Here is a 26,695-nt window from a genome sequence, read left to right on the forward strand (position 1 = left end):
TATAACTGTATCTTGTAAATGTCAAAACTTGTGTCACTGTCCAAATAATTCTGGACCTAACTGTATACCAACATCACCCAGAATGCTCTAGTGTATTTCCCAGCATTCACCTCTCCAGTCAGCAGCTCTGTGATCTTGTTGGTGAGATCTAGGATCTTCTTCTCAGGCACTGGGGAGTGCGGGGCTTCTGTGGTGGGACTCTCATTCCTGCTCCTTCTTCTGGATACGTGGTGATGGATGATGGGAGTCTCACAGTCACCTGATGTCTTCTTCACTATTGTGCAATTCTGTAGAAGGAGATGAATATTTTACGGAAGGAAACATAAGAGCAGGACATTTTATGTGTCGCCTCACCAGGTAGCCACCCATCCATCTCAGGAGAGCTCATGTGGCACTCACTACCTGGTTTACTTCTTGCTGTTTGGGAGGTCTAAGGACCCTGGTAGTCGGAGATCAATAGTCAACAGAAAGTTGCCTCCAGTGGTTTTGTGGTGGTGCTGTCTAGGCCGCACTGTCATCAGTGAGGGGTGACATAGAAATATACAGGCAGACCGTGATACAGGAGACTCTTCTATGGAGACCAACTTAGATATAGAGGCCAAGGTAGAAACGGGAACAAGACCTGGTAACTTCTCAGGGAATAACCGGAATCCATCTGAAAGACATCAGCTATAGTAACAATGGGTGCCGCTTGCCAAAAAGTCTTCTCCAGGTTCATCACTGGGGCTCTATCAATAAGATCTATTATCAATAGGGAAGAGGATGAAGGGGGTCGATGTTGATGAGGAATCCCTTATGTAGAAAACCAAGTTTCTTCTCTGTAAAAGGAATTTAGTTTGCTGTAGACCAACAAAGTGACTGATTTAGAAGATCAATGTACATGAGTGAATATTAGATGTACAGATCTTCCTGAGGGCCCGGAAGGTCAGGGCTGTATGAGATTTATATCCGGACTGTATTATATATATATCAGGACTGTATGGGAGGGACACCTTACCCTTGTCCATATGAATTACATGGAGGAGTTAGGGGGAGAGATTACTTTGTTACTTGCGGTGGAGTTGGATTCTGCCAGTTGAGCGCTCCGGTCAGGGGACGGGTTCAGGAAAGTGATTGCAGGGTTTTGCTTTAAACTGAATTTAGGGGCTGCAGTGCGGCGCTGTTCACACTGAGCGGTAATGAGGCAGTGACCCAGGAAAAGTTAAAATCAAATGTCTTTATTCTCCAGAAACTCCCAGAGTAATGGTAATTGGCATCCTCCGGATCGCAGCCGGGCCATCACAGTACAGTCCGCTTCCAGACCAGTTGCCGTGGGCGACGGCACCCCCGTAACACTCTGAGGTGTGTCAGAGTTTTGCCTTCTTGGGCTCGGTGTTCAGGTCACACAGGCCAGTATTGCAGGGCCTCCTGCTCTGAAGCCTGCAAACATCAAACTGACACATCCAAACCTTTGCTGCAGGTTTTGAAATGAGAACTGTGGACATGAGCCACATGCAAGACCCGAGCTGGAGGGAGTGGACCGCCCCACTGCCATCCTGTAGTCCACTCCAAGAATAAAAGCTCATGCCGGGTTTTACTAAGTCTGGCTTGGTCAAATAGCTTGACCAAGTCCAAACTTACTTTTATTCTGCACTGCAACCACAGCTATGTCTGTGATTGTAATGCACTCCAGGGGGTTCAATATGCTTCTATGTGCATCCCGGGGGATACGTACCGTCCCTCGCATATAACTCCCCTCACTGCCTCACAGGGCATGAAGCAGGTAGTTTTAGATATCAAAAGGTTTTAACTAAAACAAATGGAAATATTTTATAGAAACACATAACTAACTACAGAAACTACTGAGGTCGCTCAGGTCCTTGCAGTTTATAGCCAGAGATGCAGCTCTGCCAGGTGGTGAGAGAGGAAAGGGGCAGAGACAACTCATCCCCGCACCATGATCGTCAGGTGCCAAAGGGCTGCGATGGCTACTGGAGCCTAACAATATCCACTAGGTCGGACATGTACGGAAGCATGAAGTAGGGTCTAATACGCAGGCAGTGTCTTACAAATGAGTGCCGAGAATATCGCCGATGCAGCTACACCGGGGCCCAGAGTTGGACCCTTGCAGGCAGGGGCGTACCACCCACATCTGCAGATCACGGAGCCACTATGGGGCCCCTCAGTCAAGGGGTCCGATGCAGCTTGACACCAGACACCATATAGTTGAAACCAGAAGTTTCCATCCACTATATATAAAGACACATCTCCATGTTTCTCTTAATATCTGACATGAGATCAGAATAATCCTTTCCCGTTTTAGGACAATTAGGATTTTACCATAATGTTTAATATTAGCCCAATGCCAGAATAATGAGAGGAGAGAAGGTTTAAGGCATTTTTATTACTTACTGCAGAGTCAGGAGTTTCCATACACTACCATTACTCTGCCTTTATACAATTCTGGACGGCCCATATGATGAGGTCGGGTGTTTGGAAGCTGCTGGTTTTGTTTTTTTGGCAACATCGGAGTTAATCAGAGACACCTGTGGATGTATTTTAATGCACACCTGAAACACACTGCTCCTTTGTGTAGCGTCATGGGAAAGTCTAAAGAAATCAGCCAAGATATCAGGAAGACATCTCTAGACATTCCCCATTTATTATAGGAAGGGGGTTGAAAAGAACAAGCTGGTTAACATGCAATGTCCGTGCTTCCTACGGATGGGGCATCAATGTAGAAGTAGTGGACAACCCTTTTACCATATATCAGAAAATTCAGAAAAACTTTTTAAAAGGAGAGTATCACAGTTAAGCAAACCATACCAGTAGGTGATAAAAAACACAGCAGTTTTTGATCAGTCAGGAATATTATAAAATATTAATATCAGGAAAATGTCCCTCCATCTGCGTGACGCACATGTTCACCCCCCTCCCTTATTCTCCTTCTGCTCAGCACAAAAGCCCCAATTAACGCACCACTGATAAATAGTTATTCACACACGGCAAGGGAAGAAGTGTGAAAACTTCGTTAGGAAGCAGGCCTCTTGTCTCTGAGAGAGCAGGGGGTAATTACTATGCGGGCTTGTGCTAATTTACATGTAACTGTTGAAGACCAGTTCCCCAGCTTCAAAGGGGAATTTGCAGACATGATGACTCCGATATTAGATATGAAATAATATGAGTTCTATAGGTTCGACAATAACGGGACCCATATCTGGAGTAACCAAATCAGCCCCGGAATATGCAGGTATTTTTCCACGGCCGTAACCAACATCGGGGGGCCGTAGTGCAAGAACCCCGGAATAGCAGACTGCAGCGATGTGATGCGTAATATCAAAAGAAAGAAAATCATGAGGGAAAATATGGCGTAGTTTGCAAGCTTCTGCGATTAACGAGCAATGAGTTATCGCAAAAGTCAGCATTTCTAATAAAAATCTACAGGCTGAAGACCGGCCCACATGATGTCACCGCAAGGGGCGTGTGGCCAGATCTCTCCTTAGGTATAAAGTAATCTAGGGGGAAGACAGAAGCACTCATTGCTGGGGGGAATACGAATTATACGCAAAGGGTCCTGTTCAATAACAGCAATCTGGAGAACCCCCCCTCCCACTATACTGAATCGTCTCCGTGATCATGTAGTGTAAGTAATTTTCACTCTTTATCTTGTTTTATTTTATGTATCTGCTTATGTATTTTAATGCCCACTTTGTAACATCCTTATGTATATATTTTTCCTAAACACTGCCTCCCTTTTGGATTAAATATAAAATTTAATAGTTCTGTTTCTTTTGTTCTGTAATCGTTCTCCTCCCCGAAGCCATAAACGCTACCGGGTTGGTTCCTGACCCGATACAAGTCCATTAATACCGGGCTGTATCAAACCAGAACTGGTGGCAGCATACCATCTGGGGGATTTGAGGAAGGCTGGCAGTGACGGTCGGAGGTGTGGATATATATTACTGGCGCAGCCAGGGACATATATATATATACCGCCCTCACTGCAGAGGGCTTCAAATACCCAGTGGGCTACAGGACAGCCTCTCTGGCGACCACTCGCTCTAGGTGCAGTACCTTGACTGACCTGAGAGGCGAGGGGGCGCCAGAAAGTTGTGCCTGTATTGTGGCGTCACGGATTGGTCACGTGTAAGGGATAACACACCACCGTGTTTTCCCCCGCTGGTAGCAGCTTCCTGGCACTACTTACTCTAGGTGCAGTACCTTGACTGATCTGAGAGGCAAGGGGGCGCCAGAGAGCTGCACCCACCGGCCGGCAAGTATTCCTGACAATCACTATCTTATAAATGCGTATAAAAGAGAAATCTCTACACCAGAAAAGTTGTAAAAAAGTATACAGTGGAATAAAATCCTACCTCAAAGTGTAAAAGAGACAACTGCATATGGAAACAATGTCCCCAGAACACACATCCTCTAAATATACATGCATATGCAGAAAACCTATATAAAATCCTGAAGGAGAAAACCTGCTGCTGAAATAAAGTAAAGGTAATATACCCCTCTGCAGTAAAAGTCTGCAGCAGAACACTCAGTGCAATCAGATCATCCCCAAGGGAAGTGGGAAAGAGACCTATAGGATAAGGTGAAAAATTCACCAAGACAAATGAGACCTGTATGGCAGGCACTGGAGCTCCCCTGACGCGCGTTTCACTTCCTCCGAGGGGTGTGAAGGGGGGCTTTTGATATCGCTACTTACCCTCAGCAGTTTGTTGGCGCTCAACTCCCCAGCATCTGAAACAGGAAGACAAGGACTGGCGTCTGACGTCACCTCTGCCCGCCCACATCAGACGCGTCATGGTGCGAACGGGGAGAAGAGAGGCACACAGATGCGTCAACATGGGAACCCGGTCAGAGCAAGCGAAGTGAGAGCACACCGCTAAAAAGAGTATCAGGCTTATCAGAGAAACGATCATAAGCAGAATAGGACATAGGGTCACGGACAAGAATATGCAAATATAGAAGAGCGCTATGAACACAAATATCTCCATACAAAAATATTGAATAGATGCATAAAAGTGTAAATATACACAGTGTAATGTGCTTAGTCGGTGACAGGGCAACCAAGATGGCAGAATCACGCAAGACTCCCGAGGGAGCAATCGGAAGAACACTGCAGCCAGACCAAGCTAGTGCGACAGCGGAGGAGGCAGTAGCCTGGGGTCCTGAACTGACCGCTTTCCCAGAACTACGAAGGCCCGAACCCAGGCCACATCCTTCACCGCTAGGGATTTTGCGGACTGCACACAGGAGAGCCAGGAACCAACAACTAGTGAGTGGACTGCGGGTCTAGGCTGGTTGGAAGAGAGAAGGAGGCGAGCCAGGAGCAGGGCTAAAGAAATGCTAAGAGGCCTGCTAGCCGCAAAGTACCGACAGTTGGCATTCCGGGGGAAGGTCGTTACGTACGACAGGCAGCGGAGAAGGGGGTCCATCGAACAGCTTGGGACCCGTCATCACATCTCGTTCAACCAGCGAGCAGTAGAGATGAAACACTTGCCTTAACGGCTGCAAGAGCTGACTGCTGGAACCAGGGTCACGTTCCTCAAAATAGAGGGTCAACATCGTTGGCCTGAGAGAAACTCCTCGAGGTGGCTCGAGAAGAGACTACCACCCCTGAGAGATTGTACTGTCCTTGGGATTCCCCACCTCCTATGTGGGAGCAGGCGATGATGCAGATGAACTATAGCCCATTTCTACATGTCAGGGGCTCCGGCACTACCTGAATCCGGATACCTTACAGCCCAGGCTCTTGGGAAACAAGCTCCAGGAAGAAGGTGGAGGCAGTCCCACCATAATCTCAAGGAAGGAGAAGCAGACACCTGAAGAGGATTACAGTATTACCCTTCTTACATTTTTTCCTGCCATTGCACTTTCTGAAGATCGTTTAGGAGTGTAGGAGTACATGAAGTAAACTTTCAAAATATTTAATGTTCAAAAATAATTTTTTTTGGATTCAATTAGTCATCCATACAGTTTAACGTTCTTGGTGGAAAAATTACAGTGGGGTGAAATTTATAGAAATCACTTGTCCTGGTACAGTTAAAAAAATTTGTACTAAAAATTGACTATTGTCACATATACTCTACAACTTGGTTCATGTGAAATTTTGTTGGTTTGAAATAAAAAAAAACAAAATTGGCCTGCTACAGCTGTAGAAATTTGGTCCCTCGGTACTCAGTCCCCAGGTGCCATCCTTTCTCCCGTTGTGGCGTCCCTGCCTTGTACCAGCACAAGTCCAGGAACATCACCCATGCCATTATCAACGTGGTTACTGGGATTGTCCACTTAACGACCGACATGTGGACAAGCGCTTGTGGCCAGGGATGCTACATTTCCCTGACGGCACACTGGGTGAATATTGTGGAGGCTGGAACCGAGTCCCACCCCGGCACGTCACTTGTGCTACCGATGAAGAGGATTGCTTGCCCTACTTGTATTAGGGTTTCCTCCACCTCCTACACCAGTTCCTGCACCCACTTCTGCTCCTCCTCATTCTCCATCTCCTATGTGCTATCTCAGAGCACGCCATCCACATTAGCTGGAAGCTCTGCAGCACCGTCTCAGCGAAGAGGCAACAGGCTCTGCTGAAGCTAATTTGTCTAGGAGACAAACTGCACACGGCGGCAGTTACTGAAGCAAATAATTGATCAGACAGATCTGTGGCTCTTGCCGCTGAACCTCCAACCAGGCATGGTAGTGTGTGATAATGGGCGTAACCTGGTGGTGGCTGTGAAGCTTGGCAAGCTCACAAAAGTACCATGCTTGGCACATGTGCTCAACTTGGTATTCTGGTCAGCCTCCACACAACAAATGAAGAGTGGGCATAAATGTCTGACATTTCTGCGGTGCTCCAAGACTTTGAGGACTCCACAAAGATGATGAGCAGGCATAATTAGAGCAAAGATCCCGCTTCTGTGCCTACGTAAACAGTCGCTGCTCACAATTAAACATGAAGCTTTACATGCGGACCAGGTGGAGATGGAGGAAGACATGAGACAGAGAGATACTACAAAGCCTCATCTCATCTGCTCAGCGCAGATTGGTTAACAATGAGAAAGAGGAGGAACTGGCAAAAAAGGCTAGTACCCACACAAGCTTCGTCCCGTCTCTCCTACGTCAATAGGCTGAGAAGGGGAATGAAGAGGAAGAGCTGGAGGATGAGGAGGAGATGGAGAGTAGTCATTATCGTGGAGACAGGGAAGTGTGGGCTGTAGGGACTTTAGCTCATGCTGTTTGGCAGACTTTATATACCGCTACCTTAACCGTGACCCTCTCACTGTATTCATCTTGCGCAAAAAAAATAAAAATAAAAGGAGTACTGGTTGTTCACCCTACTAGACCCACGCTACAAGGAGAACTTTGCATCTCTTCTTCCTGATGCGGAGAGGTCTTCTAAAATGGTGCTATACCAGAAGTCCATTGTGGAAAATATGCTAAAAAAATTCCCATGAGACAATGCTAGCGGGAGGGGGAAAGCAACCGTGCCCAACCAAAAAGGAGAGGCGAGGGAGACGCAGCAGAGGAAGGGGCACACTGTCAAAGGCCTGGGCCAATTACATGACACCCTCCCAGAGTCCACGCCCTCATGACCGGGTATTTTTAACAAGAAAGGAAAACTTTTAACGATGGTCAAGCAAATACCTGGCTGACCAAACCAGTGAACTCTCTAATTCCTCTGCGACCTTCAGCTATTGGGTCTCAAAGCCGGACAGCTGGCATGAGCCGTCCCTCTAAGCCATGGAGGTGTTGTGCTGCCCTGTCCCTAGCTTCTTGCCTAAGCGGATTTTTAGGGCCACAGGGGGGGTCATAATAGACAGGGGCTTTCACCTGTTAACAGAAATTGCTGACAGGCTCCCTCTGGTAACAGTGAACAAAACTTGGATTGTCCCCGGTTTTCCACACCACCAGATGACAGAAGCAGATAAAGTGTTTTTAATATTCAATATTTGAATGGGGCCCGCCAGTTGTTGCCTTCTAGGGTCTATGGATGACTGGATGACCCTACTTATAATCTTTAAGGGTGTATGGATGACCCTGCTTGTAATTTTTGGCAGGATTTGCACTTAGTGCATAGGGTTTACCAGTCTAGGAGTACCACTACATGACAATTTGAACAGAATGTGTATGAGGCCCTCCTTTATGTGTAATACAGGGTGTATCTGAGTCCCTCTTCCATCTAATTTTCTTGCTTCCTTCAAAAGTTCACTGAAATTTCCAATTTTTTAATAAAAAATTCAATTTAGTTTACTTATATGATATTTGTTGTAATCCTTTTAAAATTTGGCCTTCTATACAAGTCATTATGCAGGACAGAATGTTTCTTACATTTTTTTCTGGGTAAACTCCAATTTCTTGTTGATTTTGAATGCTTTATTGTCAGTCTCAGCAGCGATCTGGGAGTCAGAGATGCTTTCAGGGGTCTTCCCCATGCTGTTCTCCTTCCATTCAGCACTTTTTCCATCCATTTGACCATTTTTACTGCCCCCCAGACCTCCTTGTTTGGTCTGCCGGAAAAATGCTCGGATTTCCCATTGACTCCCATTATACTCGTTACTCGAAACGAGAGTTCGAGCATTAGGAGTTGCTCGGTCAGTGTAAAGAGCATTCGAGCATTTTAGCGCTCGCTCGTCTCGAGGGAAACGTCAACAATGTCCAAAAAGGATCATTTTTCCTTTTATGTTTGACTAATGATTGGATGGAAGTTTCTGATGTTCATTCACTTCACAGATAAAGAATTGGACGTCTGATCACTTTTTAAAGACTCGAATGTAAGAAAACTTTAACCCTGTTGAATTTGTCTTCAATGGCCCCAAAAACAGATTGTATGGACCGATCCCACTTTTGTGCCCATCACGGTCCCCTAGAACTAATGGTATTTGTGGCCCCCATAAATGAAGGGGTTTCTGTTTACTATTAGATGTAGGATCCTACGCAAAAATTGTTATTGTAACAGAGTCAATGCGAGATCAGTTTATAAGTGCAGAAGTGCTCAGAGCATTGTCTTAAGTGCTCAGAGAACATCTCAAACAGATAACACATATATCAGCCTCGTTCACACTTATTCCGATATTGGTGATGGGAAGTCGTCCAGATGGTCAGAGAAATCCCAGTAGGTTGGAGTTCACACTCCATGTTGTGCCTTATAAGCGATAAAACTAAAAAGAAGGTTCTCATTGGGGGAAATTGCCAGAACTTCATCTATTGAAGCCGACAAGAACAGGATTACTGCAGCGGTGGAGATCTCAGTAGTGTGAACACGGGCAAAAAGATTCTCTACTGCCATTATCTAAGAAAGAGGATTGTTACAAGGAAACAGATTTCTTGTCATAAGATGGAAAAATATTCCTATTAATATCACCCAGAATAGAGGAACGGAACGTAAAAAAGAAAAGCATTTATATATTATATACAGCAGCCGTCAACTCCACAGACCCCGAAATCTCTAAAATATTATAGTCATAAAGGAAAAGGCCAAAGCAACAGTCCTCTAATATACCGCCATATCCACACCGCGGGATCAAGAAGAGTTTACCTCTCCACTCAGCAGATAATGATAGAAATATAGAAGAGTTTACCTCTCCACTCAGCAGATAATAGAAATATAGAAAAGTTTACCTCTCCGCTCAGCAGATAATAATAGAAATATAGAAGAGTTTACCTCTCCACTCAGCAGATAATAGAAATATAGAAGAGTTTACCTCTCCGCTCAGTAGATAATAGAAATATAGAAGAGTTTACCTCTCCACTCAGCGGATAATCATAGAAATATAGAAGAGTTTACCTCTCCACTCAGCAGATAATGATAGAAATATAGAAGAGTTTACCTCTCCACTCAGCAGATAATAGAAACATTGAAGAGTTTACCTCTCCGCTCAGCAGATAATAGAAATATAGAAGAGTTTACCTCTCCACTCAGCAGATAATAGAAATATAGAAGAGTTTACCTCTCCACTCAGCAGATAATGATAGAAATATAGAAGAGTTTACCTCTCCACTCAGCAGATAACAGAAATATAGAAGAGTTTACCTCTCCACTCAGCAGATAATAGAAATATAGAAGAGTTTACCTCTCCACTCAGCAGATAATAGAAACATTGAAGAGTTTACCTCTCCACTCAGCAGATAATAGAAATATAGAAGAGTTTACCTCTCCACTCAGCAGATAATAATAGAAATATAGAAGAGTTTACCTCTCCACTCAGCACATAATAGAAATATAGAAGAGTTTACCTCTCCACTCAGCAGATAAAAGAAATATAGAAGAGTTTACCTCTCCACTCAGCAGATAAAAGAAATATAGAAGAGTTTACCTCTCCACTCAGCAGATAATAGAAATATAGAAGAGTTTACATCTCCACTCAGCAGATAATGATAGAAATATAGAAGAGTTTACCTCTCCACTCAGCAGATAATAGAAATATAGAAAAGTTTACCTCTCCGCTCAGCAGATAATAATAGAAATATAGAAGAGTTTACCTCTCCACTCAGCAGATAATAGAAATATAGAAGAGTTTACCTCTCCGCTCAGTAGATAATAGAAATATAGAAGAGTTTACCTCTCCACTCAGCGGATAATCATAGAAATATAGAAGAGTTTACCTCTCCACTCAGCAGATAATGATAGAAATATAGAAGAGTTTACCTCTCCACTCAGCAGATAATAGAAACATTGAAGAGTTTACCTCTCCGCTCAGCAGATAATAGAAATATAGAAGAGTTTACCTCTCCACTCAGCAGATAATAGAAATATAGAAGAGTTTACGTCTCCACTCAGCAGATAATGATAGAAATATAGAAGAGTTTACCTCTCCACTCAGCAGATAATGATAGAAATATAGAAGAGTTTACCTCTCCACTCAGCAGATAATAGAAATATAGAAGAGTTTACCTCTCCGCTCAGCAGATAATAGAAATATAGAAGAGTTTACCTCTCCACTCAGCAGATAATAGAAATATAGAAGAGTTTACCTCTCCACTCAGCAGATAATAGAAGTATAAAAGAGTTTACCTCTCCACTCAGCAGATAATAATAGAAATATAGAAGAGTTTACCTCTCCACTCAGCAGATGATAGAAATATAGAAGAGTTTACCTCTCCACTCAGCAGATAATGATAGAAATATAGAAGAGTTTACCTCTCCACTCAGCAGATAATGATAGAAATATAGAAGAGTTTACCTCTCCACTCAGCAGATAATAGAAATATAGAAGAGTTTACCTCTCCAATCAGCAGATAATAGAAGTATAAAAGAGTTTACCTCTCCACTCAGCAGATAATAGAAACATAGAAGAGTTTACCTCTCCACTCAGCAGATAATGATAGAAATATAGAAGAGTTTACCTCTCCACTCAGCAGATAATGATAGAAATATAGAAGAGTTTACCTCTCCACTCAGCAGATAATGATAGAAATATAGAAGAGTTTACCTCTCCACTCAGCAGATAATAGAAATATAGAAGAGTTTACCTCTCCACTCAGCAGATAATAGAAATATAGAAGAGTTTACCTCGCCACTCAGCAGATAATAATAGAAATATAGAAGAGTTTACCTCTTCACTCAGCAGATAATAGAAATATAGAAGAGTTTACCTCTCCGCTCAGCAGATAATGGAAATATAGAAGAGTTTACCTCTCCACTCAGCAGATAATGATAGAAATATAGAAGAGTTTACCTCTCCACTCAGCAGATAATGATAGAAATATAGAAGAGTTTACCTCTCCACTCAGCAGATAATAGAAATATAGAAGAGTTTACCTCTCCACTCAGCAGATAATAGAAATATAGAAGAGTTTACCTCTCCACTCAGCAGATAATAGAAATATAGAAGAGTTTACCTCTCCACTCAGCAGATAATAGAAATATAGAAGAGTTTACCTCTCCACTCAGCAGATAATGATAGAAATATAGAAGAGTTTACCTCTCCACTCAGCAGATAATGATAGAAATATAGAAGAGTTTACCTCTCCACTCAGCAGATAATAGAAATATAGAAGAGTTTACCTCTCCACTCAGCAGATAATAGAAATATAGAAGAGTTTACCTCTCCACTCAGCAGATAATAATAGAAATATAGAAGAGTTTACCTCTCCACTCAGCAGATAATGATAGAAATATAGAAGAGTTTACCTCTCCGCTCAGCAGATAATGGAAATATAGAAGAGTTTACCTCTCCACTCAGCAGATAATGATAGAAATATAGAAGAGTTTACCTCTCCACTCAGCAGATAATGATAGAAATATAGAAGAGTTTACCTCTCCACTCAGCAGATAATAGAAATATAGAAGAGTTTACCTCTCCACTCAGCAGATAATAGAAATATAGAAGAGTTTACCTCTCCACTCAGCAGATAATAGAAATATAGAAGAGTTTACCTCTCCACTCAGCAGATAATAGAAATATAGAAGAGTTTACCTCTCCACTCAGCAGATAATGATAGAAATATAGAAGAGTTTACCTCTCCACTCAGCAGATAATGATAGAAATATAGAAGAGTTTACCTCTCCACTCAGCAGATAATAGAAATATAGAAGAGTTTACCTCTCCACTCAGCAGATAATAGAAATATAGAAGAGTTTACCTCTCCACTCAGCAGATAATAATAGAAATATAGAAGAGTTTACCTCTCCACTCAGCAGATAATGATAGAAATATAGAAGAGTTTACCTCTCCACTCAGCAGATAATGATAGAAATATAGAAGAGTTTACCTCTCCACTCAGCAGATAAAGATAGAAATATAGAAGAGTTTACCTCTCCACTCAGCAGATAATAGAAATATAGAAGAGTTTACCTCTCCACTCAGCAGATAATAGAAGTATAAAAGAGTTTACCTCTCCACTCAGCAGATAATAGAAACATAGAAGAGTTTACCTCTCCACTCAGCAGATAATGATAGAAATATAGAAGAGTTTACCTCTCCACTCAGCAGATAATGATAGAAATATAGAAGAGTTTACCTCTCCACTCAGCAGATAATGATAGAAATATAGAAGAGTTTACCTCTCCACTCAGCAGATAATAGAAATATAGAAGAGTTTACCTCTCCACTCAGCAGATAATAGAAATATAGAAGAGTTTACCTCGCCACTCAGCAGATAATAATAGAAATATAGAAGAGTTTACCTCTCCACTCAGCAGATAATAGAAATATAGAAGAGTTTACCTCTCCACTCAGCAGATAATAGAAATATAGAAGAGTTTACCTCTCCACTCAGCAGATAATGGAAATATAGAAGAGTTTACCTCTCCACTCAGCAGATAATGATAGAAATATAGAAGAGTTTACCTCTCCACTCAGCAGAAAATGATAGAAATATAGAAGAGTTTACCTCTCCACTCAGCAGATAATGATAGAAATATAGAACAGTTTACCTCTCCGCTCGGCAGATAATAGAAATATAGAAGAGTTTACCTCTCTACTCAGCAGATAATAGAAATATAGAAGAGCTTACCTCTCCACTCAGCAGATAATAGAAATATAGAAGAGTTTACCTCGCCACTCAGCAGATAATAATAGAAATATAGAAGAGTTTACCTCTTCACTCAGCAGATAATAGAAATATAGAAGAGTTTACCTCTCCGCTCAGCAGATAATGGAAATATAGAAGAGTTTACCTCTCCACTCAGCAGATAATGATAGAAATATAGAAGAGTTTACCTCTCCACTCAGCAGAAAATGATAGAAATATAGAAGAGTTTACCTCTCCACTCAGCAGATAATGATAGAAATATAGAACAGTTTACCTCTCCGCTCGGCAGATAATAGAAATATAGAAGAGTTTACCTCTCTACTCAGCAGATAATAGAAATATAGAAGAGTTTACCTCTCCACTCAGCAGATAATAGAAATATAGAAGAGTTTACCTCTCCGCTCAGCAGATAATAGAAATATAGAAGAGTTTACCTCTCCACTCAGCAGATAATAGAAATATAGAAGAGTTTACCTCTCCGCTCAGCAGATAATAGAAATATAGAAGAGTTTACCTCTCCGCTCAGCAGATAATAGAAATATAGAAGAGTTTACGTCTCCGCTCAGCAGATAATAATAGAAATATAGAAGAGTTTACCTCTCCACTCAGCAGATAATAGAAATATAGAAGAGTTTACCTCTCCACTCAGCAGATAATAGAAATATAGAAGAGTTTACGTCTCCGCTCAGCAGATAATAGAAATATAGAAGAGTTTACCTCTCCACTCAGCAGATAATAGAAATATAGAAGAGTTTACCTCTTCACTCAGCAGATAATAGAAATATAGAAGAGTTTACCTCTCCACTCAGCAGATAATAGAAATATAGAAGAGTTTACCTCTCCGCTCAGCAGATAATAGAAATATAAAAGAGTTTCCCTCTCTGCTCAGCAGATAATAGAAATATAAAAGAGTTTACCTCTCCGCTCAGCAGATAATAGAAATATAGAAGAGTTTACCTCTCCACTCAGTAGATAATAGAAATATAGAAGAGTTTACCTCTCCACTCAGCAGATAATAGAAATATAGAAGAGTTTACCTCTCCGCTCAGCAGATAATGATAGAAATATAGAAGAGTTTACCTCTCTACTCAGCAGATAATAGAAATATAGAAGAGTTTACCTCTCTACTCAGCAGATAATAATAGAAATATAGAAGAGTTTACCTCTACACTCAGCAGATAATAGAAGTATAGAAGAGTTTACCTCTCCACTCAGCAGATAATAGAAATATAGAAGAGTTTACCTCTCCGCTGAGCAGATAATAGAAATATAGAAGAGTTTACCTCTCCACTCAGCAGATAACAGAAATATAGAAGAGTTTACCTCTCCACTCAGCAGATAATAGAAATATAGAAGAGTTTAACTCTCCACTCAGCAGATAATAGAAATATAGAAGAGTTTACCTCTCCACTCAGTAGATAATAGAAATATAGAAGAGTTTACCTCTCCACTCAGCAGATAATGATAGAAATATAGAAGAGTTTACCTCTCCACTCAGCAGAAAATGATAGAAATATAGAAGAGTTTACCTCCCACTCAGCAGATAATGATAGAAATATAGAAGAGTTTACCTCTCCACTCAGCAGATAATAATATAAATATAGAAGAGTTTACCTCTCCGCTCGGCAGATAATGATAGAGATATAAAAGAGTTTACTTCTCCACTCAGCAGATAATAGAAATATAGAAGAGTTTACCTGTCCACTCAGCAGATAATAGAAATATAGAAGAGTTTACCTCTCCACTCAGCAGATAATAATAGAAATATAGAAGAGTTTACCTCTCCACTCAGCAGATAATAGAAATATAGAAGAGTTTACCTCTCCACTCAGCAGATAATGATAGAAATATAGAAGAGTTTACCTCTCCACTCAGCAGATAATGATAGAAATATAGAAGAGTTTACCTCTCCACTCAGCAGATAATGATAGAAATATAGAAGAGTTTACCTCTCCACTCAGCAGATAATAGAAATATAGAAGAGTTTACCTCTCCACTCAGCAGATAATAGAAATATAGAAGAGTTTACCTCTCCACTCAGCAGATAATAGAAATATAGAAGAGTTTACCTCTCCACTCAGCAGATAATAGAAATATAGAAGAGTTTACCTCTCCACTCAGCAGATAATGATAGAAATATAGAAGAGTTTACCTCTCCACTCAGCAGATAATGATAGAAATATAGAAGAGTTTACCTCTCCACTCAGCAGATAATAGAAATATAGAAGAGTTTACCTCTCCACTCAGCAGATAATAGAAATATAGAAGAGTTTACCTCTCCACTCAGCAGATAATAATAGAAATATAGAAGAGTTTACCTCTCCACTCAGCAGATAATGATAGAAATATAGAAGAGTTTACCTCTCCGCTCAGCAGATAATGGAAATATAGAAGAGTTTACCTCTCCACTCAGCAGATAATGATAGAAATATAGAAGAGTTTACCTCTCCACTCAGCAGATAATGATAGAAATATAGAAGAGTTTACCTCTCCACTCAGCAGATAATAGAAATATAGAAGAGTTTACCTCTCCACTCAGCAGATAATAGAAATATAGAAGAGTTTACCTCTCCACTCAGCAGATAATAGAAATATAGAAGAGTTTACCTCTCCACTCAGCAGATAATAGAAATATAGAAGAGTTTACCTCTCCACTCAGCAGATAATGATAGAAATATAGAAGAGTTTACCTCTCCACTCAGCAGATAATGATAGAAATATAGAAGAGTTTACCTCTCCACTCAGCAGATAATAGAAATATAGAAGAGTTTACCTCTCCACTCAGCAGATAATAGAAATATAGAAGAGTTTACCTCTCCACTCAGCAGATAATAATAGAAATATAGAAGAGTTTACCTCTCCACTCAGCAGATAATGATAGAAATATAGAAGAGTTTACCTCTCCACTCAGCAGATAATGATAGAAATATAGAAGAGTTTACCTCTCCACTCAGCAGATAAAGATAGAAATATAGAAGAGTTTACCTCTCCACTCAGCAGATAATAGAAATATAGAAGAGTTTACCTCTCCACTCAGCAGATAATAGAAGTATAAAAGAGTTTACCTCTCCACTCAGCAGATAATGATAGAAATATAGAAGAGTCTACCTCTCCACTCAGTAGATAATAGAAATATAGAAGAGTTTACCTCTCCACTCAGCAGATAATAGAAATATAGAAGAGTTTACCTCTCCACTCAGTAGATAATAGAAATATAGAAGAGTTTACCTCTCCACTCAGCAGATAATGATAGAAATATAGAAGAGTTTACCTCTCCACTCAGCAGAAAATGATAGAAATATAGAAGAGTTTACCTCCCACTCAGCAGATAATGATAGAAATATAGAAGAGTTTACCTCTCCGCTCGGCAGATAATGATAGAGATATAAAAGAGTTTACTTCTCCACTCAGCAGATAATAGAAATATAGAAGAGTTTACCTCTCCACTCAGCAGATAATAGAAATATAGAAGAGTTTACCTCTCCACTCAGCAGATAATAGAAATATAGAAGAGTTTACCTCTCCACTCAGCAGATAATAGAAATATAGAAGAGTTTACCTCTCCACTCAGCAGATAATAGAAATATAGAAGAGTTTACCTCTCCACTCAGCAGATAATAATAGAAATATAGAAGAGTTTACCTCTCCACTCAGCAGATAATAGAAATATAGAAGAGTTTACCTCTCCACTCAGCAGATAATAGAAATATAGAATTGTTTACCTCGCCACTCAGCAGATAATAATAGAAATATAGAAGAGTATACCTCTCCACTCAGCAGATAATGATAGAAATATAGAAGAGTTTACCTCTCCACTCAGCAGATAATGATAGAAATATAGAAGAGTTTACCTCTCCACTCAGCAGATAATAGAAACATAGAAGAGTTTACCTCTCCACTCAGCAGATAATAGAAATATAGAAGAGTTTACCTCTCCACTCAGCAGATAATAGAAATATAGAAGGATTTACCTCTCCACTCAGCAGATAATAGAAATATAGAAGAGTTTACCTCGCCACTCAGCAGATAATAGAAATATAGAATAGTTTACCTCTCCGCTCAGCAGATAATGGAAATATAGAAGAGTTTACCTCTCCGCTCAGCAGATCATAGAAATATAGAAGAGTTTACCTGTCCACTCAGCAGATAATAGAAATATAGAAGAGTTTACATGTCCACTCAGCAGATAATAGAAATATAGAAGAGTTTACCTGTCCACTCAGCAGATAATAGAAATATAGAAGAGTTTACCTCTCCACTCAGCAGATAATAGAAATATAGAAGAGTTTACCTCGCCACTCAGCAGATAATAATAGAAATATAGAAGAGTATACCTCTCCACTCAGCAGATAATGATAGAAATATAGAAGAGTTTACCTCTCCACTCAGCAGATAATGATAGAAATATAGAAGAGTTTACCTCTCCACTCAGCAGATAATGATAGAAATATAGAAGAGTTTACCTCTCCACTCAGCAGATAATAGAAATATATTAGAGTTTCCCTCTCCGCTCAGCAGATAATAGAAATATAAAAGTTTACCTCTCAGCTCAGCAGATAATGATAGAAATATAGAAGAGTTTACCTCCCACTCAGCAGATAATGATAGAAATATAGAAGAGTTTACCTCTCCGCTCGGCAGATAATGATAGAGATATAAAAGAGTTTACTTCTCCATTCAGCAGATAATAGAAATATAGAAGAGTTTACCTCTCCACTCAGCAGATAATAGAAATATAGAAGAGTTTACCTCTCCACTCAGCAGATAATAATAGAAATATAGAAGAGTTTACCTCTCCACTCAGCAGATAATAGAAATATAGAAGAGTTTACCTCTCCGCTCAGCAGATAATAGAAATATAAAAGAGTTTCCCTCTCCGCTCAGCAGATAATAGAAATATAGAAGAGTTTCCCTCTCCGCTCAGCAGATAATAGAAATATAAAAGTTTACCTCTCCGCTCAGCATATAATAGAAATATAGAAGAGTTTACCTCTCCACTCAGCAGATAATAGAAATATAGAAGAGTTTACCTCTCCTCTCGGCAGATAATAGAAATATAGAAGAGTTTACCTCTCCACTCAGCAGATAATGATAGAAATATAGAAGAGTTTACCTCTCCGCTCAGCAGATAATAATAGAAATATAGAAGAGTTTACTTCTCCACTCAGTAGATAATGATAGAAATATAGAAGAGTTTACCTCTCCACTCAGCAGATAATAGAAATATAGAAGAGTTTACCTCTCCACTCAGCAGATAATAGAAATATAGAAGAGTTTACCTCTCCACCCAGCAGATAATGATAGAAATATAGAAGAGTTTACCTCTCCACTCAGCAGATAATAGAAATATAGAAGAGTTTACCTCTCCACTCAGCAGATTATAGAATATAGAAGAGTTTACCTCTCCACTCAGCAGATAATAGAAGTATAGAAGAGTTTACCTCTCCACTCAGCAGATAATAATAGAAATATAGAAGAGTTTACCTCTCCACTCAGCAGATAATAGAAATATAAAAGTTTACCTCTCAGCTCAGCAGATAATGATAGAAATATAGAAGAGTTTACCTCCCACTCAGCAGATAATGATAGAAATATAGAAGAGTTTACCTCTCCGCTCGGCAGATAATGATAGAGATATAAAAGAGTTTACTTCTCCACTCAGCAGATAATAGAAATATAGAAGAGTTTACCTCTCCACTCAGCAGATAATGATAGAAATATAGAAGAGTTTCCCTCTCCGCTCAGCAGATAATAGAAATATAAAAGTTTACCTCTCAGCTCAGCAAATAATGATAGAAATATAGAAGAGTTTACCTCCCACTCAGCAGATAATGATAAAAATATAGAAGAGTTTACCTCTCCGCTCGGCAGATAATGATAGAAATATAGAAGAGTTTACCTCTCCACTCAGCAGATAATAATAGAAATATAGAAGAGTTTACCTCTCCGCTCGGCAGATAATAGAAATATAGAAGAGTTTACCTCTCCACTCAGCAGATAATGATAGAAATATAGAAGAGTTTACCTCTCCGCTCAGCAGATAATAATAGAAATATAGAAGAGTTTACCTCTCCACTCAGTAGATAATGATAGAAATATAGAAGAGTTTACCTCTCCACTCAGCAGATAATAGAAATATAGTAGAGTTTACCTCTCCACTCAGCAGATAATAGAAATATAGAAGAGTTTACCTCTCCGCTCAGCAGATAATAGAAATATAGAAGAGTTTACCTCTCCACTCAGCAGATAATAGAAATATAGAAGAGTTTACCTCTCCACCCAGCAGATAATGATAGAAATATAGAAGAGTTTACCTCTCCACTCAGCAGATAATAGAAATATAGAAGAGTTTACCTCTCCACTCAGCAGATAATAGAAGTATAGAAGAGTTTACCTCTCCACTCAGCAGATAATAATAGAAATATAGAAGAGTTTACCTCTCCACTCAGCAGATAATAGAAATATATTAGAGTTTCCCTCTCCGCTCAGCAGATAATAGAAATAAAAAAGTTTACCTCTCAGCTCAGCAGATAATGATAGAAATATAGAAGAGTTTACCTCCCACTCAGCAGATAATGATAGAAATATAGAAGAGTTTACCTCTCCGCTCAGCAGATAATAATAGAAATATAGAAGAGTTTACCTCTCCACTCAGTAGATAATGATAGAAATATAGAAGAGTTTACTTCTCCACTCAGCAGATAATAGAAATATAGTAGAGTTTACCTCTCCACTCAGCAGATAATAGAAATATAGAAGAGTTTACCTCTCCACTCAGCAGATAATAGAAATATAGAAGAGTTTACCTCTCCACTCAGCAGATAATAGAAATATAGAAGAGTTTACCTCTCCACCCAGCAGATAATGATAGAAATATAGAAGAGTTTACCTCTCCACTCAGCAGATAATAGAAATATAGAAGAGTTTACCTCTCCACCCAGCAGATAATGATAGAAATATAGAAGAGTTTACCTCTCCAGTCAGCAGATAATAGAAATATAGAAGAGTTTACCTCTCCACTCAGCAGATAATAGAAGTATAGAAGAGTTTACCTCTCCACTCAGCAGATAATGATAGAAATATAGAAGAGTTTACCTCTCCACTCAGCAGATAATAATAGAAATAAAGAAGAGTTTACCTCTCCTCTCAGCAGATAACAGAAATATAGAAGAGTTTACCTCTCCACTCAGCAGATAATAGAAATAAAGAAGAGTTTACCTCTCGACTCAGCAGATAATAATAGAAATATAGAAGAGTTTACTTCTCCACTCAGCAGATAATGATAGAAATATAGAAGAGTTTACCTCTCCACTCAGCAGATAATAGAAATATAGTAGAGTTTACCTCTCCACTCAGATTATAGAATATAGAAGAGTTTACCTCTCCACTCAGCAGATAATAGAAGTATAGAAGAGTTTACCTCTCCACTCAGCAGATAATAATAGAAATATAGAAGAGTTTACCTCACCACTCAGAAGATAATAGAAATATAGAAGGGTTTACCTCTCCACTCAGCAGATAATAATAGAAATATAGAAGAGTTTACCTCTCCACTCAGCAGATAATAGAAATATAGAAGGGTTTACCTCTCCACTCAGCAGATAATGATAGAAGTATAGAAGAGTTTACCTCTCCGCTCAGCAGATAATAATAGAAATATAGAAGAGTTTACCTCTCCACTCAGCAGATAATAGAAATATAGTAGAGTTTACCTCTCCACTCAGCAGATAATAGAAATATAGAAGAGTTTACCTCTCCGCTCAGCAGATAATAGAAATATAGAAGAGTTTACCTCTCCACTCACCAGATAATAGAAATATAGAAGAGTTTACCTCTCCACCCAGCAGATAATGATAGAAATATAGAAGAGTTTACCTCTCCACTCAGCAGATAATAGAAATATAGAAGAGTTTACCTCTCCACTCAGCAGATAATAGAAGTATAGAAGAGTTTACCTCTCCACTCAGCAGATAATGATAGAAATATAGAAGAGTTTACCTCTCCACTCAGCAGATAATAATAGAAATAAAGAAGAGTTTACCTCTCCTCTCAGCAGATAACAGAAATATAGAAGAGTTTACCTCTCCACTCAGCAGATAATAGAAATAAAGAAGAGTTTACCTCTCGACTCAGCAGATAATAATAGAAATATAGAAGAGTTTACTTCTCCACTCAGCAGATAATGATAGAAATATAGAAGAGTTTACCTCTCCACTCAGCAGATAATAATAGAAATAAAGAAGAGTTTACCTCTCCTCTCAGCAGATAACAGAAATATAGAAGAGTTTACCTCTCCACTCAGCAGATAATGATAGAAATATAGAAGACTTTACTTCTCCACTCAGCAGATAATAGAAATATAGAAGAATTTACCTCTCCTCTCAGCAGATAATAGAAATATAGATGAGTTTACCTCTCCACTCAGCAGATAATAGAAATATAGAAGAGTTTACCTCTCCACTCAGCAGATAATAGAAACATAGAAGAGTTTACCTCTCCACTCAGCAGATAATAGAAACATAGAAGAGTTTACCTCTCCACTCAGCAGATAATAGAAATATAGAAGAGTTTACCTCTCCACTCAGTAGATAATAAAAATATAGAAGAGTTTACCTCTCCACTCAGTAGATAATAGAAATATAGAAGAGTTTACCTCTCCACTCAGCAGATAATAGAAATATATTAGAGTTTACCTCTCCACTCAGTAGATAATAAAAATAAATAAGAGTTTACCTCTCCACTCAGCAGATAATGATAGAAATATAGAAGAGTTTACCTCTCCGCTCAGCAGATTATAGAATATAGAAGAGTTTACCTCTCCGCTCAGCAGATAATAGAAATATAGAAGAGTTTACCTCTCCGCTCAGCAGATAATAGAAATATAGAAGAGTTTACCTCTCCACTCAGCAGATAATAGAAATATAGAAGAGTTTACCTCTCGACTCAGCAGATAATAATAGAAATATAGAAGAGTTTACCTCTCCACTCAGCAGATAATAATAGAAATATAGAAGAGTTTACCTCTCCACTCAGTAGATAATAGAAATATAGAAGAGTTTACCTCTCCACTCAGCAGATAATAGAAACATAGAAGAGTTTACCTCTCCACTCAGCAGATAATAGAAATATAGTAGAGTTTACCTCTCCACTCAGCAGATAATAGAAATATAGAAGAGTTTACCTCTCCGCTCAGCAGATAATAGAAATATAGAAGAGTTTACCTCTCCACTCAGCAGATAATAGAAATATAGAAGAGTTTACCTCTCCACCCAGCAGATAATGATAGAAATATAGAAGAGTTTACCTCTCCACTCAGCAGATAATAGAAATATAGAAGAGTTTACCTCTCCACTCAGCAGATAATAGAAGTATAGAAGAGTTTACCTCTCCACTCAGCAGATAATGATAGAAATATAGAAGAGTTTACCTCTCCACTCAGCAGATAATAATAGAAATAAAGAAGAGTTTACCTCTCCTCTCAGCAGATAACAGAAATATAGAAGAGTTTACCTCTCCACTCAGCAGATAATAGAAATAAAGAAGAGTTTACCTCTCGACTCAGCAGATAATAATAGAAATATAGAAGAGTTTACTTCTCCACTCAGCAGATAATGATAGAAATATAGAAGAGTTTACTTCTCCACTCAGCAGATAATAGAAATATAGAAGAATTTACCTCTCCTCTCAGCAGATAATAGAAATATAGAAGAGTTTACCTCTCCACTCAGCAGATAATAGAAATATAGAAGAGTTTACCTCTCCACTCAGCAGATAATAGAAACATAGAAGAGTTTACCTCTCCACTCAGCAGATAATAGAAACATAGAAGAGTTTACCTCTCCACTCAGCAGATAATAGAAATATAGAAGAGTTTACCTCTCCACTCAGTAGATAATAAAAAAAAAAGAAGAGTTTACCTCTCCGCTCAGCAGATAATAGAAATATAGAAGAGTTTACCTCTCCACTCAGTAGATAATAGAAATATAGAAGAGTTTACCTCTCCACTCAGCAGATAATAGAAATATATTAGAGTTTACCTCTCCACTCAGTAGATAATAAAAATAAATAAGAGTTTACCTCTCCACTCAGCAGATAATGATAGAAATATAGAAGAGTTTACCTCTCCGCTCAGCACATTATAGAATATAGAAGAGTTTACCTCTCCGCTCAGCAGATAATAGAAATATAGAAGAGTTTACCTCTCCGCACAGCAGATAATAGAAATATAGAAGAGTTTACCTCTCCACTCAGCAGATAATAGAAATATAGAAGAGTTTACCTCTCGACTCAGCAGATAATAATAGAAATATAGAAGAGTTTACCTCTCGACTCAGCAGATAATAATAGAAATATAGAAGAGTTTACCTCTCCACTCAGCAGATAATAATAGAAATATAGAAGAGTTTACCTCTCCACTCAGTAGATAATAGAAATATAGAAGAGTTTACCTCTCCACTCAGCAGATAATAGAAACATAGAAGAGTTTACCTCTCCACTCAGCAGATAATAGAAATATAGTAGAGTTTACCTCTCCACTCAGCAGATAATAGAAATATAGAAGAGTTTACCTCTCCGCTCAGCAGATAATAGAAATATAGAAGAGTTTACCTCTCCACTCAGCAGATAATAATAGAAATATAGAAGAGTTTACCTCTCCACTCAGCAGATAATAGAAATAAAGAAGAGTTTACCTCTCGACTCAGCAGATAATAATAGAAATATAGAAGAGTTTACTTCTCCACTCAGCAGATAATGATAGAAATATAGAAGAGTTTACTTCTCCACTCAGCAGATAATAGAAATATAGAAGAATTTACCTCTCCTCTCAGCAGATAATAGAAATATAGAAGAGTTTACCTCTCCACTCAGCAGATAATAGAAACATAGAAGAGTTTACCTCTCCACTCAGCAGATAATAGAAATATAGAAGAGTTTACCTCTCCACTCAGTAGATAATAAAAATATAGAAGAGTTTACCTCTCCACTCAGTAGATAATAGAAATATAGAAGAGTTTACCTCTCCACTCAGCAGATAATAGAAATATATTAGAGTTTACCTCTCCACTCAGTAGATAATAAAAATAAATAAGAGATTACCTCTCCACTCAGCAGATAATGATAGAAATATAGAAGAGTTTACCTCTCCGCTCAGCAGATTATAGAATATAGAAGAGTTTACCTCTCCGCTCAGCAGATAATAATAGAAATATAGAAGAGTTTACCTCTCCACTCAGCAGATAATAGAAATATAGAAGAGTTTACCTCTCGACTCAGCAGATAATAATAGAAATATAGAAGAGTTTACCTCTCCACTCAGCAGATAATAATAGAAATATAGAAGAGTTTACCTCTCCACTCAGTAGATAATAGAAATATAGAAGAGTTTACCTCTCCACTCAGCAGATAATAGAAACATAGAAGAGTTTACCTCTCCACTCAGCAGATAATAGAAATATAGAAGAGTTTACCTCTCCGCTCAGTAGATAGTAGAAATATAGAAGAGTTTACTTCTCCACTCAGCAAATAATAGAAATATAGAAGAGTTTACCTCTCCTCTCAGCAGATAATAATAGAAATATAGAAGAGTTTACCTCTCCACTCAGCAGATAATGATAGAAATATAGAAGAGTTTACCTCTCCGCTCAGCAGATAATAGAAATATAGAAGAGTTTACCTCTCCACTCAGCAGATAATAGAAATATAGAAGAGTTTACCTCTCCACTCAGCAGATTATAGAATATAGAAGAGTTTACCTCTCCACTCAGCAGATAATAGATATATAGAAGAGTTTACCTCTCCACTCAGCAGATAATGATAGAAATATAGAAGAGTTTACCTCTCCGCTTAGCAGATAATAGAAATATAGAAAAATTTACCTCTCCACTCAGCAGATAATAGAAATATAGAAGAGTTTACCTCTCGCCTCAGCAGATAATAGAAATATAGAAGAGTTTACCTCTCCGCTCAGCAGATAATAGAAATATAGAAGAGTTTACCTCTCCACTCAGCAGATAATAGAAATATAGAAGAGTTTACCTCTCCACTCAGCAGATAATAGAAATATAGAAGAGTTTACCTCTCCACTCAGCAGATTATAGAATATAGAAGAGTTTACCTCTACACTCAGCAGATAATAGATATATAGAAGAGTTTACCTCTCCACTCAGCAGATAATGATAGAAATATAGAAGAGTTTACCTCTCCACTCAGCAGATAATGATAGAAATATAGAAGAGTTTACCTCTCCGCTTAGCAGATAATAGAAATATAGAAAAATTTACCTCTCCACTCAGCAGATAATAGAAATATAGAAGAGTTTACCTCTCGCCTCAGCAGATAAAAATAGAAATATAGAAGAGTTTACCTCTCCGCTCAGCAGATAATAGAAATATAGAAGAGTTTACCTCTCCGCTCAGCAGATAATGATAGAAATATAGAAGAGTTTACCTCTCCACTGAGCAGATAATAGAAATATAAAAGAGTTTACTTCTCCGCTCAGCAGATAATGATAGAAATATAGAAGAGTTTACCTCTCCGCTCAGCAGATAATAGAAATATAGAAGAGTTTACCTCTCGACTCAGCAGATAATAATAGAAATATAGAAGAGTTTACCTCTCCACTCAGCAGATAATAATAGAAATATAGAAGAGTTTACCTCTCCACTCAGTAGATAATAGAAATATAGAAGAGTTTACCTCTCCACTCAGCAGATAATAGAAACATAGAAGAGTTTACCTCTCCACTCAGCAGATAATAGAAATATAGAAGAGTTTACCTCTCCGCTCAGTAGATAGTAGAAATATAGAAGAGTTTACTTCTCCACTCAGCAAATAATAGAAATATAGAAGAGTTTACCTCTCCTCTCAGCAGATAATAATAGAAATATAGAAGAGTTTACCTCTCCACTCAGCAGATAATGATAGAAATATAGAAGAGTTTACCTCTCCGCTCAGCAGATAATAGAAATATAGAAGAGTTTACCTCTCCACTCAGCAGATAATAGAAATATAGAAGAGTTTACCTCTCCACTCAGCAGATTATAGAATATAGAAGAGTTTACCTCTCCACTCAGCAGATAATAGATATATAGAAGAGTTTACCTCTCCACTCAGCAGATAATGATAGAAATATAGAAGAGTTTACCTCTCCGCTTAGCAGATAATAGAAATATAGAAAAATTTACCTCTCCACTCAGCAGATAATAGAAATATAGAAGAGTTTACCTCTCGC

The 26,695-nt window shown here is 38.8% G+C and overlaps 1 protein-coding gene across 5 annotated transcripts in view; it reads right to left on the reverse strand.

The window, feature by feature from the left end:
- Positions 1-26,695, reverse strand: part of LOC141258721 (uncharacterized) — a 121,512-nt gene that overhangs the window by 25,163 nt on the left and 69,654 nt on the right. For 3 of the 5 annotated variants that reach the window (XM_073673761.1, XM_073673765.1, XM_073673760.1), the window contains exon 3: positions 111-287. In XM_073673761.1, coding sequence (XP_073529862.1) covers positions 111-287 — 177 coding nt within the window. Of the gene's footprint in view, positions 1-110; positions 288-26,695 lie in introns of those variants that run through there. The other 2 variants (XM_073673763.1, XM_073673762.1) reach the window with 2 other exon arrangements.

This window comes from Phyllobates terribilis, unplaced genomic scaffold, assembly GCF_046119375.1.
Source record: "Phyllobates terribilis strain yellow unplaced genomic scaffold, ASM4611937v1 Scaffold_3__8_contigs__length_932513732, whole genome shotgun sequence".
In the NCBI taxonomy this organism is placed as follows: Eukaryota; Metazoa; Chordata; class Amphibia; order Anura; family Dendrobatidae; genus Phyllobates; species Phyllobates terribilis.